This window comes from Salmo trutta, chromosome 38 (genome assembly GCF_901001165.1).
Source record: "Salmo trutta chromosome 38, fSalTru1.1, whole genome shotgun sequence".
Taxonomy (NCBI): domain Eukaryota; kingdom Metazoa; phylum Chordata; class Actinopteri; order Salmoniformes; family Salmonidae; genus Salmo; species Salmo trutta.
The window spans coordinates 11,666,827-11,684,447 of NC_042994.1; the positions used below are offsets into that span (position 1 = coordinate 11,666,827).

A 17,621-nucleotide genomic window follows, 5' to 3' on the forward strand; every position below is an offset into this window, starting at 1 on the left:
TCAGAGCCTGAAGGTATGGAGGTGCCGTTCCCTCACAGCTCCGTAGGCAAGCACCATGGTCTTGTAGCGGATGCGAGCTTCAACTGGAAGCCAGTGGAGAGAGCGGAGGAGCGGGGTGACGTGAGAGAATTTGGGAAGGTTGAACACCAGACGGGCTGCGGCATTCTGGATGAGTTGTAGGGGTTTAATGACACAGGCAGGGAGCCCAGCCAACAGCGAGTTGCAGTAATCCAGACGGGAGATGACAAGTGCCTGGATTAGGACCTGCGTCGCTTCCTGTGTGAGGCAGGGTCGTACTCTGCGAATGTTGTAGAGCATGAACCTACAGGATCGGGTCACCGCCTTGATGTTAGTGGAGAACGACAGGGTGTTGTCCAGGATCACGCCAAGGTTCTTAGCACTCTGGGAGGAGGAAACAAGGGAGTTGTCAACCGTGATGGCGAGATCATGGAACGGGCAGTCCTTCCCCGGGAGGAAGAGCAGCTCCGTCTTGCCGAGGTTCAGCTTGAGGTGGTGATCCGTCATCCACACTGATATGTCTGCCAGACATGCAGAGATGCGATTCGCCGCCTGGTTATCAGAAGGGGGAAAGGAGAAGATTAATTGTGTGTCGTCTGCATAGCAATGATAGGAGAGACCATGTGAGGATATGACAGAGCCAAGTGACTTGGTGTATAGCGAGAATAGGAGAGGGCCTAGAACAGAGCCCTGGGGGACACCAGTGGTGAGAGCGCGTGGTGCGGAGACAGATTCTCGCCACGCCACCTGGTAGGAGCGACCTGTCAGGTAGGACGCAATCCAAGCGTGGGCCGCGCCGGAGATGCCCAACTCGGAGAGGGTGGAGAGGAGGATCTGATGGTTCACAGTATCAAAGGCAGCAGATAGGTCTAGAAGGATGAGAGCAGAGGAGAGAGAGTTAGCTTTAGCAGTGCGGAGAGCCTCCGTGACACAGAGAAGAGCAGTCTCAGTTGAATGCCCAGTCTTGAAACCTGACTGATTAGGATCAAGAAGGTCATTCTGAGAGAGATAGCAGGAGAGCTGGCCAAGGACGGCACGTTCAAGAGTTTGAGAGAAAAGAAAGAAGGGATACTGGTCTGTAGTTGTTGACATGGGAGGGATCGAGTGTAGGTTTTTTCAGAAGGGGTGCAACTCTCGCTCTCTTGAAGACGGAAGGGACGTAGCCAGCGGTCAAGGATGAGTTGATGAGCGAGGTGAGGTAGGGGAGAAGGTCTCCGGAAATGGTCTGGAGAAGAGAGGAGGGGATAGGGTCAAGTGGGCAGGTTGTTGGGCGGCCGGCCGTCACAAGACGCGAGATTTCATCTGGAGAGAGAGGGGAGAAAGAGGTCAAAGCACAGGGTAGGGCAGTGTGAGCAGGACCAGCGGTGTCGTTTGACTTAGCAAACGAGGATCGGATATCGTCAACCTTCTTTTCAAAATGGTTGACGAAGTCATCCTCAGAGAGGGAGGAGGGGGGGGGGAGGGGGAGGAGGATTCAGGAGGGAGGAGAAGGTAGCAAAGAGCTTCCTAGGGTTAGAGGCAGATGCTTGGAATTTAGAGTGGTAGAAAGTGGCTTTAGCAGCAGAGACAGAAGAGGAGAATGTAGAGAGGAGGGAGTGAAAGGATGCCAGGTCTGCAGGGAGGCGAGTTTTCCTCCATTTCCGCTCGGCTGCCCGGAGCCCTGTTCTGTGAGCTCGCAGTGAGTCGTCGAGCCACGGAGCAGGAGGGGAAGACCGAGCCGGCCTGGAGGATAGGGGACAGAGAAAATCAAAGGATGCAGAAAGGGAGGAGAGGAGGGTTGAGGAGGCAGAATCAGGAGATAGGTTGGAGAAGGTTTGAGCAGAGGGAAGAGATGATAGGATGGAAGAGGAGAGAGTAGCGGGAGAGAGAGAGCGAAGGTTGGGACGGCGCAATACCATCCGAGTATGGGCAGAGTGAGAAGTGTTGGATGAGAGCGAGAGGGAAAAGGATACAAGGTAGTGGTCGGAGATTTGGAGGGGAGTTGCAATGAGATTAGTGGAAGAACAGCATCTAGTAAAGATGAGGTCAAGCGTATTGCCTGCCTTGTGAGTAGGGGGGGGAGGTGAGAGGGTGAGGTCAAAAGAGGAGAGGAGTGGAAAGAAGGAGGCAGAGAGGAATGAGTCAAAGGTAGACGTGGGGAGGTTAAAGTCACCCAGAACTGTGAGAGGTGAGCCATCCTCAGGAAAGGAACTTATCAAGGCGTCAAGCTCATTGATGAACTCTCCAAGGGAACCTGGAGGGCGATAAATGATAAGGATGTTAAGCTTGAAAGGGCTGGTAACTGTGACAGCATGGAATTCAAATGAGGAGATAGACAGATGGGTCAGGGGAGAAAGAGAGAATGTCCACTTGGGAGAGATGAGGATTCCAGTGCCACCACCCCGCTGGCTCGATGCTCTAGGGGTATGCGAGAATACGTGGGCAGACGAGGAGAGAGCAGTAGGAGTAGCAGTGTTATCTGTGGTAATCCATGTTTCCGTCAGCGCCAGGAAGTCTAGGGACTGGAGGGTAGCATAGGCTGAGATGAACTCAGCCTTGTTGGCCGCAGACCGGCAGTTCCAGAGGCTGCCGGAGACCTGGAACTCCACGTGGGTCGTGCGCGCTGGGACCACCAGGTTAGAGTGGCAGCGGCCACGCGGTGTGAAGCGTTTGTATGGCCTGTGCAGAGGGGAGAGAACAGGGATAGACAGACACATAGTTGACAAGCTACAGAAGTGTTGTTTCTTGTATTATTGTCTCGTGTCTTTAGAGAACTGTTTCACTTTGATATCCTTTTTCTTCTGTCCTGATTTTCTCTTTCTTTTCTTCTGTTAACTAGATATTCTTTGTTATTCTTCGTTAGCTAGCTAGCTTCTTCCAAAAGAGTCCCTAGCAACTGCTTAGCAACTGGTAAACAATTCAGCTAGCTAAGATATCTACAATTTTATGAAAAATAGTAACTTTTTTCAAAAGCCTATCTTCTTTGTTTGTTGCTTGTTTTTTCTCCTATTCAGTCTTGCAGTTTTCTTTTGCTTTTTTCCGAAGTACTTCACTCTAAAAACCATGTAAATTTCAATGTTTGTAGGAGCTCCATTTTTCAGCAGCTGCTGCTCAATTTGGAACTCCGGAAAAATATTTAAAAACTCTTCTCATTTGGTAATGAAGAAATTAGCCACCACATACCCTTCCCCAGATCTGTGCCTCGATGCAGTTCTGTCTCAGAGCTCTACAGACAATTCCTTCAACCTCATGGTTTGGCTTTTGGTCTTTTACCTTTATTTTACTAGGCAAGTCAGTTAAGAACAAATTCTTATTTTCAATGACAGCCTAGGAACAGTGGATTAACTGCCTTGTTCAGGGGCAGAACAACAGATTTGTATCTTGTCAGCTCGGTGATTCAAACTTGCAACCTTTCGGTTGCTAGCCCAACGCTCTAACCACTAGGCTACCCTGCCGCCCCCCGTCTGACATGCACTGTCAACTGTGGGACCATATATAGACAGGTGTGTGCCTTCCCAACTCAAACAATCAATCGAATTGGTCTCACCACAGGTGTACTCCAATCAAGTTGTAGAAAAAGCTCAAGGATGATCAATGGAAACAGGATGCACCTGAGCTCAATTTCAAGTCTCATAGTTAAGGGCCTGAATACTTATGTAAATAAGATTTTTCTGTTTTTATTTTTAATAAATGTGCAAAAATGTCTTAACCTAATTTTGTTTGTCATTATGGGCTATTGTGAGGAAATTGTTTCATTTAATACATTTTAGAATAAGGCTGTAACGTAACAAAATGTGGAAAAAGTCAAGGGGTCTGAATACTTTCCGAAGGCACTGTAGACCTCTGCATGTTCAGATGGTAGAGAGGAGATTGATGATGCCATCATTTACAGCAATCCTGACATTCAAATATGTATGTACACTAGGCTTATTGAATTTATCCTGCCATGTACTCTTGATGATGGGTAGCTGATGGTCTCAATACATTTTGTTAGGAAAAGTGCCATTTTAATGATATGCCTGTGTGTCAATCTCACACAAACTGTAAAAGGAAATTAGGGCCCTGTGTTTTGGTTAATAATGTCACAGGACCTGGATTTTAACTTGGATTTGAAGCCTTTTCAAAACAATTCAAGCAATTGTCTTGAGGATGGTGCTGGACCATCAGACATAAAAAGAAAAGGGGGATGTTTGATGAATAAGCTTTAAATAAAGATTAAAATCCAAGTCATGACATAATGATAATATCAAATAGAAAGATTACTGCTTAAAAAACCCATACAGAACCAGTCAGTCAATGCAATAGAGAACAATCATTAAAAAATCAGAGGATATGAATGACAGGTAATCTACTTACCCACTAGTTCATGATTATGAACCTTCTGATCTACTGACTAGTGGAACACGATATGAATTGGTGATGATGAACCATCTGTTTACACAAGCAGCCCAATTGTGATATTTTTTTCACTAATTTGTCTTTTGACCAATCAGATCAGTTCTGAAAAAGATCTGATATGATTGGTCAAAAGTTCAATTAGTGGAATTAAAGATCAGAATTGGGCTGCTTGTATAAATGCAGTCCAGGTGACCTTCTGTCGGATTCATATAGTCTGATTTTTCATGATTGTTCTCTATTGTATCAACTGATTGGTTCTGTATGGGGTGTAAAAACAGAAGTATTTGTCAGGAAATGATTTATCTCAAATTGTTTGATTGTACAGAAAGGAGGGTTATAACATCTCTAGATTCAGACATTATATGGATAATTTTTTTGTTGCTGAGGACAGTGGGCTTTTCCTAGGGCGCGCAGGTCGTACACCGATTCTCCAATCAAATGCATGATTAATGAGTCAGGAACCAATCAAAAGAACGAATCGTCCTTTTGTGGGTGGCAATTCAACCATGGAAACGCCCTCTTCACGTTTTTGTTTTAAAGGCCGATTGATCATTTTGCTTGTACCGGGTGGAGTAAAACGAGTCTGAGGTGGTGAAATATTGGTCTAAAAACGCCAAAATCGTCGTGTTATTTGCGATAGCTTATCAACTTTTACCAGCCTTTCACAAAATGACGACGACAACTATATATTCAGGCATGGAAGCCGGAGCAAAAAGCAGTTCCAGGTAAGCATCATGACATGTCAAGAGCCTTGCATTTTCAGCCAAATGTCAAATGATGCAGCCCTCATCTAGACAGCTAAGTTAGCTAGCTAACCTTTAACTATCTGGTGAACAATAGCTAACTGTCAAACAATACACTATTTTCTTAACCTCTTCGTATTAATGGCATTGTAAATGATTTTGTGAGAGGATGTATTTTACGATAAATGCATCTGTGGCCACAACCACCGTTGATATTTGCCTCTTTGTATGTGGAACAGGCTAACGTTAGCTTGCTAGCAGTTAGCTAGTGAATGTAGCTAGCTAATCATGTGCTCGTAGGTGTGTAAAAGCAAGCTAATGGTTCTGATTGCCATCAAAGGAATCAACATTTGCTTGTTATTTTAGCCAATGCAGGGTGCATGACACTAGAGACAGACTGCTACCATGAAACTTGTCGTTGGCTAGCAAATCAATTACAGTTAATTTTATGGTTGGGTGGGGCCCCATGTGGAAGATGCTTTTTCTAGCCGACTAACGTTACTAGTATCCACTATGCCAACCATGACCATGCAGCCCTCGTCCATAACTAGATTTGCTCAAATTAAATAATCACTAAACATATATTTGGCTAGCTACTGACTTGCAAAACAAACTAGGCTAATCAGACATCAATTATTTTACATCTGGTTGGTTAACTGGCTTGATTAAAGTTGATATCAGGCCGAAGCACCAGTCCCACATACAATGACATCTGGATATTTGATGACCCACTGGTTGTAGTGTGGGCTGGGGGAACATAAAATGTCATATGGTGAAAATCTGAAAATGAGCTTGCACCTGGTTTACATTTATGCAAACACAAGGCATGTAAATCAAAAATATATATTTTTAATTGTTAATCTTAGCAGAAGGTATTGCTTTCTATCATTATCTCTAAATGCAGAGAAGCTGCCATTTCAAAGAATCTTTCATGCTTTAAAAATCCTCAAGTTTGGTCTCCATGGGTTTGTGTCACACCCATTTTTCATCATCTTCTAAGACCTCGGCTTAAAGGTGGGTTCACTCACTGCAAGAAGAGATAGTGGAGCCCATCTCTAACATGAATTCAAAGCATTGTGTGTCTGCATAGATTAGCTCCAGTCAATGTGTCAGCTAACCAGGCCACCATAATGACAGGAGTCAGGAAGGCTTTGAAAGGAACTGGTCTTAATGTAGTGTTGCGCACCAGCCACTAACTTCATCCCCAAATTGCCTGGTGGTGATGCCCTTTGTCCTGCACTTTTTTTTTCTTGAGCAGGAACTCTTACTTAGAGGGTATAAATCCTAGTTTAAGGCTATACCAGTAAGAATGATACAAGTAAGGCTAGTTATTTATTTTACTCAATACTTATCTGGTTGCTTTGTCGCTTAGGGTCCTGCGCCCCCCTGGAGGAGCCTCCAACATCTCTTTTGGCAATGATGAGGAAAAGCCCCCCAATCGCAAAAACAAGATGGCCTCCAACATCTTCGCTGAACCAGATGACCCACACGCTCATCGGAGGAACAACCCACCTGGTAACCCATCACCCTACCACAGCCTCTTGTATAATACTTATTCTGTGCCTCTATAGCTGTATGTAGTGTATGTAATTTATCAATACTTTAAATCTTAAATTAATTTCTCAGTTTAATGTCTTAAATTCAGTTTTCAAAGGTCTTAAATGCAGCTGAGATGACAAGTGTTGCCGTTATAGTGCCGCTGCTTAATTGTTGCCATTGCGGCAATTATTACTATTTTTAGCTTCAAATAATACTAGAGGCACACTTTCAAAATGTTAGCGCTATCCAACCATATGTGTGCACGTCATGTGAGTCGGGCCGTTGCCAGAGGCGAGAGCAAGATTGCCTATACTTTTATTTTTTATTAGGATCCACATTAGCTGTTGCAAAATCAGCAGCAACCCTTCTTGGGTCCACATGAAACATGACATAGAGAACATTAATAAACAAGAACAGCTCATGGACTGAACTTCATCAATACATTATTAAAAAAAAAGCTCACAGCCTACATATCAATACATACACATACTATCTAGATAAAATAGGGAAGAGGCGATGTGGTGTTGCTTTATGTTTTTTGAAACCAGGTTTGCTGTTCATTTGAGTGAAATGAGATGGAATGGAGTTCCATGCAATAATGGCTATATATAATACTGTACACTTTCTTGCATTTGTTTTGGGGACTGTGAAAATACCCTTGGTGGCATGTCTGATGGGGTAAGTGTGTCAGAGCTATGTGTAAGTTGACTGCAAATAATTTGGGATTTTCAACAAGTTTCTTAAGTATTAGCCCTTTGACTACAATGAAGAGCAAGATGTGCCGCTTAACTAGGTCTTTCCTTGCATCACTGGACAAAAATCAAGATAAGACCAAACTAGAGCCTGCAGGACTTGGTTTTTGGAGTGCGGTTTCAAAAAAGCAGCATCTCTTTATTACGGACAGACCTCTCCCCATCTTTACAACCATTTTAATCTATGTTTTGACCATGACAGTTTACAATGAAAGGTAACGCCAAGTAATTTAGTCTCCAACTTGTTCAACAGCCACACCATTCATTACCAGATTCAGCTGAGGTCTAGAACTTAGGGAAGGATTGTACCAAATACAATGCTCTTAGTTTTTATGTTCAGGACCAGTTTATTACTGGCCACCCATTCAAAACTGTTAACTCTTAAGGGTTTCAGTATTTATTTTGCTGTGGTTGCTGAAATGTATATGGTTGAATCATCAGCATACATGGACACGCATCCTTTTGTTTTATACCCAGTGGCAGGTCATTGGAAAAAATAGAAAAGCGGGCCTAAAGAGCTGCCCTGCGGTACACCGCACTTGTTTGACATTTTAGAGAAGCTTCCATTAAAGAAAACCCTCTGAGTTCTATTAGATGGCTCTGAATCACAATATGGCAGAGGTTGAGAAGCCATAACACATACACTACCATTCAAAAGTTTGGGGTCACTTAGAAATGTCAATTTTTGTCCATTAAAATAACATCAGATTGATCAGAAATAGTGTAGATGTAAGTAACGATTGTAGCTGGAAACGGCTTCATTTAAAAAAAAATGTATATCTACAGAGGCCCATTATCAGCAACCATTCCATGTGAGAAATTGGCAGAGTTCCTGTCTATTGTCTGTTCTTTTGCCCATCTTAATCTTTTCATTGGCCAGTCTGAGATGGCTTTTTCTTTGCAACTCTGCCTAGAAGGTCAACATCCCGGAGTTACCTCTTCACTGTTGACGTTGAGACTGGTGTTTTGCGGGTACTATTTAATGAAGCTGCCAGTTGAGGACTTGTGAGGTGTCTGTTTCTTAAGCTAAACACTCATGTACTTGTCCTCTTGCTTAGTTGTGCACCGGTGCCTCCCACTCTTTCTATTTTACTTAGAGCCAGTTTGCGCTGTTCTGTGAAGGAAGTAGTACACTGCGTTGTACGAGCTCTTCAATTTCTTGCATGGAATAGCCTTCATTTCTCAGAACAAGAATAGACTGACAAGTTTCAGAAGAAAGGGCTTTGTTTCTGGCCATTTTGAGCCTGTAATCTAGTCTAAAGAAGGCCAGTTGAATTGCTTCTTTACTCAGAACAACAGTTTTCAGCTCTGCTAACATAATTGCAAAAGGGTTTTCTAATGACCAATTAGCCTTTCTAAAACGATAAACTTGGATTAGCTAACACAACGTGCCATTGGAACACAGGAGGGATGGTTTTTGATAATGGACCTCTGTACGCCTATGTAGATTTTCTATTAAAAGTCAGCTGTTTCCAGCTACTATAGTCACAACATTAACAATGTCTACACTGTATTTCTGATCAATTTGATGTTATTTTAATGGACCAAAAATGTGCTTTTCTCTCAAAAACAAGGACCCCAAACTTTTGAATGGTAGTGTACTTTTATTTTAACAAGTTATGGTCAATAATATCAAAGGCTGCACTGCAATCTAACAGTACAGCTCCCACAATCTTTATCAATTTCTTTCAACCAATCATCAGTCATTTGTGTCAGTGCAGTACATGTTGAGTGCCCTTTTCTATAAGCATGCTGAGAGTCCTTTACAATTTGATAGACCACCCTAATTGGAGCTGGGCAGGTAAACCAAAAATTACTGACACCGACATTGCCCTCTTACCAAAGGGATCTTGCTTTGTTGGTGATTAGGCTGCAAAACATTTCTGCAGATAATTGGTTCTAAAACTGTTATTTGGTCAACAGTGATGTGCTTTACCTTCTTCCTGCAATGAAAGTACACTACATGACCAAAAGTATGTGGACAGCTGCGAGTTAGGTTCACATTAACAACTTTTATTTTACAGACTGATCATGTAGATCATATTCTTTGTTTAATTAGTTAACACCTCTCTTTCCCCCTAGCAGAGCTAAACATGGGTTATTTGACCTGAAATGCTATTTTTATATATATATATTTTTTGGGCTCTTTATAGAATTTCGATGGCTTAACTTTAAGGTGCATTACCGTCACCAACTGGAGTGGACCTCCCATCTTTCAATAACCCACGTGGGTAGAGGCTCGTAATAACCAATGAGTAGATGGGAGAGGTGGGACATGCAGCGCGTCAAATAGCTAAAATGGTACCAAGTTCTATTTTAGCGCCTGGCTTTGAAGAAGTCTGAATTCGCGTGAGCTGTTTTGTTTGAAATTTATTGAATAACATGTACATTTTTATTTTGCAACACTCACCGACTAAACGTGTGCTGTCTGGTCAGCATGTTGGCTACCTGTTACACCCTCTACAACCATTTTGACTTATTATTTGACCCTGCTGGTCATCTATGAACATTTGAAGATCTTGGCCATGTACTGTTATAATCTCCACCCTGCACAGCCAGAAGAGGACTGGCCAACCCTCAGAGCCTGGTTTCTTCCTTGGTTCCTGCCTTGAGTTTTTCTTAGCCATCGTGCTTCTACATTTGCATTGCTTGCTGTTTGGGGTTTTAGGCTGAGTTTCTGTATAGCACTTTGTCATCGACTGATGAAAAAAGGGCTTTATAAATACATTTGATGGTTATGACTGACTTGATCACTGCCCTTGCTAGTTTGCTTTGTATTAACATTCACAGTATTGGTTACTTTTTGTCTCAAATATTGAGTCACTGAAACAAGTAAGGGATCAGGCCAGCTGCTATTTACACCCTGATGGCAATATGTTGGACTACCAAGAAATGTATTGGTGAATTATTACCCATGCATTCAACTGAATCATCTATTCTGTCAACAATGCCTTACTTTGCGTTATGGACTATAATTTTTTTTTTTTTGGGGGGGGGGGTTAAAATAACCTATTCTTAAAACCTCAAGTTTGATTTTGTAGCCTAAACTGGGAATTGTGTGTGTGTGTGTGTGTATATGTATGTGTGTGTATATATATATATATATACTGATGTTATGATTGTCTGTTTCACATTTGCAAATTTGTTAACCCTGTCAGTTCCACTTTAAGAGCCAGCCCTAAATACTACTTTTTGCCAACAGGCTCATTTCTGGAGGGGAGTATCAGCAGGTGTGCGCAGACTTCACAAATGGTATTAAATTGCATTAAAAGTCTTAAATTCAACTTCATCGTCCCTGGAGATGCTCTGTAGGTGGGATGCAAGTTGCAACTTCTTCCACAAGAGGGCAGATCATGTTCATGTATGATGCTGTGATTCATGTTCGCTTCACAGATATAAGAAAAGCTGTCACGGTGTTTGGTCGGGACAACAATCGACAAGCCACAATCAACAGCCTGATCAATGCTATGTGACGTTGCGCTGCCTTGAGGCAAATGGTGGTCACACCAGATAATGACTGGTTTTCTGATCAACACCACCATACTTTTTTATAATTTTTTAAACGAAAAGATGAGTGTTGGGCACATCTCTATTCCCAGTCATGTGAAATCCAGATTGGGGCCTAATGAATTGATGGATTTCCTTATGAACTCTCTGTTTTTAGATTTTTGCTCAGTATATGATAAATCCAACTGACTTATCTGATTTGTAGCTGTTGCGCAGGGGTGATCCACATGTTGTCTGAGTGGTTTTTGGCTTGCCCCCAGGCAGGATGTTGAATTGCAGTGTTCCCTGTCTTTGTGGTTGTGTACTCACTCTTCCTCCAAGTTTTCATTTCTGGGATGTAGCAATAAGAAAAATAAACCATGAGCAGTAGGATCAATCCATGAAATGGCAGAGCTAAGCAGTTTGTTTCATTCTTTTGATTAGATGAGATGTTTGGCTACTTAACATTTAAAATTTTTTGATAAGAGTTATCACTGGCATGACATGTCTGTAAATTTGAATGTAAGCCCTCGCTCACTTGGTGATTTAGCCAGACAATTCCCAGGGAATGAGAATCAAACCATGTTAATTGTCATTTCTGTGTGTCTACAGGTGGGAAGCCCACTGGAGTGCTGTGTGGCGAACCCTCGGCCCCACTGAGGAGATGTGCTGCCCAGTCGTCCTCCAACAACCACGAAGACTCCAACGCCGGGGTGAGATGGCTCAACGCTGAACACACACACACACACACAATCTGGGATTTCCCATGTTGACATTTCCTCAAAGTTAAACAATAGGCGTTCTTTGAGGATTTCACTTTGCTTTCATGTAGTTGGCCTATTTATTTCTGTTCTAATAATGTACCCTTTTTCCCCTTCATCTCCTCTTAGAATGGAGACAATGACATAGGAAATGCTGGTGAGGACAATTTTAATGTATTAACTTCCACTGTTAAACAAGTTGTCCAGATTAAGACTACAAATTCATGTTTTGTAAACTTCTAAGAAGGTTAATTTTACTCACAATAATGCTAGTTAAATTATAGCTAAGAGATTGGGGGGGAAACATGATTTTTAGTATGTTTGTTTACCATTTATAGTGTTTGTTTATATTGACTTTGCTATTACCAAATGTTTAAAAGCTTCAAGCAGCAGTATTACGCTTTAAATACTTGAGTCTCAAGCATGTTAACCCGTCTGCTTTCCAATGTTTAGATAACGCAGTTGAGGTCGTTCCCACCACAGAGCAGAGGGATGAGGCTCCCCAGCCATCCGGAGGGGCTCCCCAGCCCGCCGCAGGGATGACGTCAGGCCGCAGGAACCCCCCAGGGGGCAAATCCAGCCTCATCCTGGGTTGAGGTCCCTTCTCTTTCTCAGAACTCCGCCGTCCTTTTCTCTTTTTTAAAAGAATCTCTACCCATTCATCTGAGTCCAGGAATTTCGTCCCGTCCTCTCCCTTCCTGAGTCTGTTTTGATACCATCTTTTTTTTTTGTGGTACTTTTTTGTTGTTGACAGAAGCACTTTATGTACCTGATCCAAGCCCCTGGCATCTGTAGTCACAGGCCTGCTGGCTGAAGGGCATTAGGTTTAAGTTGTCCCTTACTCCATCCGGTGTCATTGGCAAAAGTTCTGATGCGTGATCAATAAGGTTTCGAAAAATACAAAAATGGATACATATGAAGTTGTTGCTTTTGCACCGTGTTCATTGAATGGCAAAAACTGCATGCACGCCTGGTTTGTTCCAAGTCCGACTCAACCAAAACATTTTGGTGAATCCTTTGTTAAAAAAAAAATGTAATAAAAAGGGGGGGGGTAAAAAGTTTTACTGTGAACGTTTCATTTTATTTTATGGTTATGCTGGACTAAATTGTGAGTCATTAATTGGTGGGGTACATGATCTAGTGTTGCATGAAGTTCGGGACTTAAACATTTCTATGGAAACTAAAATCCACACGGGATCGAAGCTGTCAAATCAAACCCTGGCGTTGTTATTTCTGAAGACTAAATTCAGTGAATATGTCCAGAAAATATGCTTTTGTCATGAAATGGAAAATACGATTTAGTTTTTGTATTGTATCTGTAGTCCTTACATGTCAAAGTTATAACTTCAGGGCCAGGTTTGAGTGATTTGTTTATGATCTTTTTTTTTTAAAGGGAAACTTTCTCAACAAGTTAAAGTATACCTGTTGGTGTGTGGTACTCCATCTGATAGAATGACAAGTGACCTTATGACAGCTCTGCCTAGGTCTCGTTTTGCTTTTCTTATTTCTTTTTTTATTCTTGATGTTGGACACAATTTGGTACGTTAAGCAAATTGTCCAGAGTTCTTGTTCAAACTTCTGACTGCCTATTTTACTGTCTGCCTTGTACAGGAAAACCTGTGGTTCAATGTATGTATTTACCCACACACAGTTCAATTTTGTTCAAATGTAATTTGAATGAAATTGCACACATGGCTTTAGTGAATTCATGTTGAAGTGCTTTTCTGAAGATGTTGAATGGTCAGATGGGCTACATGATCGTTACTTGTTCATCCAAATTCATGCAGGTTTGTTTATCACTGTAAAAGTCGCAATGAATATTGGCACAAATTAAAAGTCATTTTTGACCATACATAGCTGTCTTTATTTCTGATGGCAGTGGTACAGTTGGCTGTAGTTATTCAATGACCTAAATACATTTTTAAACTGGGTGGGTTGAGCCCTGAATGCTGATTGGCTGATAGCCATGGTATATCAGACTGTATTCCATGTCTAACTTTTTTTTTAACTGCTCTAATTACTGTATAAACTGGTTACAAATGGAATGGCAATAAGGCACCTCGGTTTGTGGTACAGTGCCTTCGGAAAGTATTCAGACCCTGACTTTTTCCATAATTTGTTTACGTTACAGCCTTTTTCCTCAGCAATCGATACACAATGACAAAGCAAAAACAGGTTTTATACATTTCTGCGAATGTATAAAAAAATCTTGAAATACCTTATTTACATAATTACTTAGACCCTTTTACTATGAGACTTGAAATTTAGCTCAGGTGCATTCTTGATGTTTCTACAACTTGATTGGAGTCCAGCTGTGGTAAATTCAATTGATTGGACATGATTTGGAAAGGCACACACTGGTCTACATAAGGTCCCAAAGTTGACAGTGTATGTCTGAGCAAGAACCAAGCCTTGAGGTCGACGGAGTTGTCCGAAGAGCTCCGACACGATTGTGTCTCAGCACAGATCTGGGGAAGGGTACCACATTTCTGCAACATGGAATGTCCCCAAGAACACAGTGGCCATCATTCTTAAATGGAAGAAGTTTGTAACCAAGACTCTTCATAGAGCTGGTTGCCCGGCCAAACTGAGCAAACAGGGGAGAAGGGTCTTGGTCAGGGAGGTGACCAAGAACCCGATTGTCACTGAGTTCCTCTGTAGAGATGAGAGAACCTTCCAGAAGGCCAACCATCTCTGCAGCACTCCACCAATCAGGCCTTTATATGGTAGAGTGGCCAGACGGATGCCACTCAGTAAAATGCATAGGATATCAAATTTTATTTTCCACATGCGCTGAATACAACCGGTGTAGACCTTACCGTGAAATGCTTCCCTTCAAACCCTTAACCAACAATGCAGTTTTATGAAAATAGAGTTATAAAAAGATTTACTAAAATAAAAACCAAATTAACACAAATAATGAGGCTATATACAGGGGCTACTGGTACCAAGTCAATGTGTGGGGGTACAGGTTAGTCCAGGTAATTTGTACATCTATGCATAGATAAATGACAGCGAGTAGCAGCAGTGTCAAAACAAGGGGGGTCAATACAAATAGTCCAGGTGGCCATTTGATTAATTGTGCAGCAGTCTTATGGCTGTGTGCACTTCTGTTATTGACACAGTTCCTTCCTACACTGAATTCCAGCAGGACTGAGTCTGAGCCATGCTGGAATATTGATGAGGATCTCTGCATTGCCTTCAGTGAATGCTCCTTTGTCAGGCCTCCATTCTTCTCCTGTGTCACTGTCAGGCCTTGCAGTAGCCTGTACTCATGGATGCCAAGGGAAACCAGCCTTCCCCCCCCCAAAATGTACAAAAATAAATATACAATATTATTATTTGTATTTTTCCTTCAATTCGCAAGAGGCTGAATGCATCCAAGCGAGTAAAACACTGCCCCTCTTTCGTAGTATGTGTAGGCCATCTAGCTGATGCTGTCCGGTCAAAAAGATTATGACATTTTTGCAAGGGAAGCCAGCGAGCCTCCCTTGATTAATAAAAAAAATAATAATAGCCAATCAGCATTGAACTAAACTGAGTGAGCTCAGCTGTGAATTTTCCTGTCTCACCTAAAAAAGTGTCAAGGGAAGCCAGTTTGGATTTGGCTTCACACCATTCACATCAAAAGCAGAACATCATTTGCAGAAAACCAATGAATTTTTGCATCTCGTTGTCCTAGCTAAATAGGAAAGAACTCCCCTCACCTGGTTGTCTAAGTGTTAATTAAAATGACAAAAACATGACCTGCAGACATTAGGCCCTCCATGGAATGAGTTTGACACCCCTGCTCTACAAATCGGGTGAGTAGACATGTTTTTTCTATTTGCAAGCATTCTCTCTCTCTCTCTCTCTCTCACACACACACATTATGTTGAAATGGTACTGGAATAGTTGAGGCAGTCCCTGTTTTCATTTCAACTTGCAGTAACTCTCTGTGGTTCTAAATCAATGGTTGTTGAGTAGTCAGAAACATGCTTGACCATGCTGTAAATCAGGGGTGTCAAACTCATACCATGGAGGGTCTAGTGTCTGCAGGTTTTTGTTTTTTCCTTTCAGTTAAGACCTAGACAACCAGGTGAGGGGAGTTCTTTTCTAATTAGTGACCTTAATTCATCAATCAAGTGCAAGGGAGGAGCGAATACCCGCAGAGACTCGGCCCTCCTAACTGTTTGTTACACGCAAAATGCAATGTGGACTTCACCGGACAGGTCTTGCTCTCTCGGCTTTGTGACGTAACAAAGGTGTGGTTGAATTTATTCTGCCACTGTGTCTTCTTAATGTCTCTGCCTTAGGCCTATATATCATGGTGTCAAGGCATATGAACTAACAGGTTATAGAGCAAACAACACAATTATCACAACACATATGTTGTAATATGGCATTTTTTTCCCTGGCTTGTCTTCCCCGGTGATTTTACCCACGCACCGCTACTGGGGCCTTGTGTACCGGGGGAAGTGGGAGGACCACAGCCACATCCTTGTGGGAGCAGAGCTGTTCTTCCATCCCTATGATCAGTTGTCAATGAGTCCCCCGCCTGTAAATGTTTGAAGACTTGTAATTGCTCCAGAATGTTTTGATGAGCTTGTTGTGTGGGGGATAATAAGCTAGCAGAACTACCGGGTGCCGTGCCGCAACTGATGTCCTCAAAATATAAAAAGTAACTCCCCCAGACATGGTTTTTCATTTGCGGTGCTTGTGCCTTAACGTTGTCTCTGTTTGCCAAATGTGGAATGAAAGCAGTCTAAGCACCCTGTACTAACCTAGTCGGTGCTTTGAGTCCTCAAAAACAGCTTTCAAGAGGATCTCATTGTGGTGGGGTCATTAAGTCAGTTCATTACATTACACTGACTGCTCTATACACATCGATGGACAGCCCTTCTCTCGAGGACTCTTTGTCGGAAACCTATTGACGCTGCTTGTCTCCTTTGTTTCCATTGATAGTGATATTGATCTCATGCTTTGTAAATTATACGAGGATGTATGATGCAATAAATCCAACTGACTTATATGATTAGCAGCTGACGAGTAGGGGAGTTCCGCATGCTGTCTGAAAGGTCAGGTGGGAGACTGAGTGTTTCGTTTTTGGCTTGGAGTGTTTCCAATTGAACTCTCACTCTTCCTCCTAACTTTCATTTCTAGGTCATAATTCGCAACCCCTTGTGATGGTCAATCCATGAAATGGCCAAGCTAAGCCGTTTTAGTTTCATTCTACTTCATTGAGATGACGGCTTAACACTGTGTTCATGTGTGTGTGCAATATCAATCTAGAATTTCCCATGTAATTTCCTCAAAGTTAAACAATGGGTGTTCCTTGTTGAGGATTTTCTCTTTCACTTTGTTTTCATGTAGTTGCCCTACTCCTTTCTGTTCTGTTTTCTAATCACTTACCATTTTTCCATTCATCTCTGTATCACATCCGGCCGTGATTGGGAGTCCCGTAGGACGGCGCACAATTGGCCCAACGTCGTCCGGGTTTGGCCGGGGTAGGCCGTTATTGTAAATAAGAATTTGTTCTTAACTGACTTGGCTAGTTAAATAAAGGTTAAATAAAATTCAAAAATCTGCTCATGACATGGGGAATGCTGGTGAGGACAGTTTAATGTGCTTTTCTTGTGCTCTTGCTGATGAGTATTTTTCCCCACTCATACAGGAGAAATGAAGGCCTAGTGCAGTCATTTTCTACAAAAAACATTTTTATTTATTTATTTATCACGGAGTACCACCCTTACTTCCTGCAGCTATGTTGAAATGTTGAATATTTAGTGCATATAGGCTTGTTTCTGTCTATGTTATTACCACATGTTTAAATGCTTAAGAGTCTCAAGTATGTTATCCTGTCTCCTTTCCCATGTTTAGATAATGATGTAGGTGCACAGGCCATTCCTGCTCCAGATCAGAGGGACGAGACGCTCCAGCTGTCAGGAGGGTTCTCCCAGCCTGCC

At 42.2% G+C, this 17,621-nt stretch overlaps 1 protein-coding gene across 1 annotated transcript; it reads left to right on the plus strand.

The window, feature by feature from the left end:
• The first annotated feature begins 4,872 nt into the window (after window positions 1-4,872).
• LOC115178160 (jupiter microtubule associated homolog 1) lies at window positions 4,873-13,528 on the plus strand. The gene is made up of 5 exons (XM_029739204.1): window positions 4,873-5,120; window positions 6,511-6,653; window positions 11,528-11,628; window positions 11,806-11,833; window positions 12,130-13,528. Exons 1-5 carry the CDS (start codon window positions 5,065-5,067, stop codon window positions 12,270-12,272), a joined length of 471 nt encoding a protein of 156 aa, XP_029595064.1. The 5' UTR covers window positions 4,873-5,064; the 3' UTR covers window positions 12,273-13,528.
• Window positions 13,529-17,621: the final 4,093 nt, after the last annotated feature.

Bases quoted from the DNA above. Each gene is read 5' to 3' on its own strand.
- LOC115178160 (XM_029739204.1), top strand. From the start codon at position 5,065: ATGACGACGACAACTATATATTCAGGCATGGAAGCCGGAGCAAAAAGC. The intron at 5,121-6,510 runs GTAAGCATCATG...TTTGTCGCTTAG, and splicing joins GGAGCAAAAAGCAGTTCCAG to GGTCCTGCGCCCCCCTGGAG. The intron at 11,629-11,805 runs GTGAGATGGCTC...ATCTCCTCTTAG, and splicing joins ACGAAGACTCCAACGCCGGG to AATGGAGACAATGACATAGG.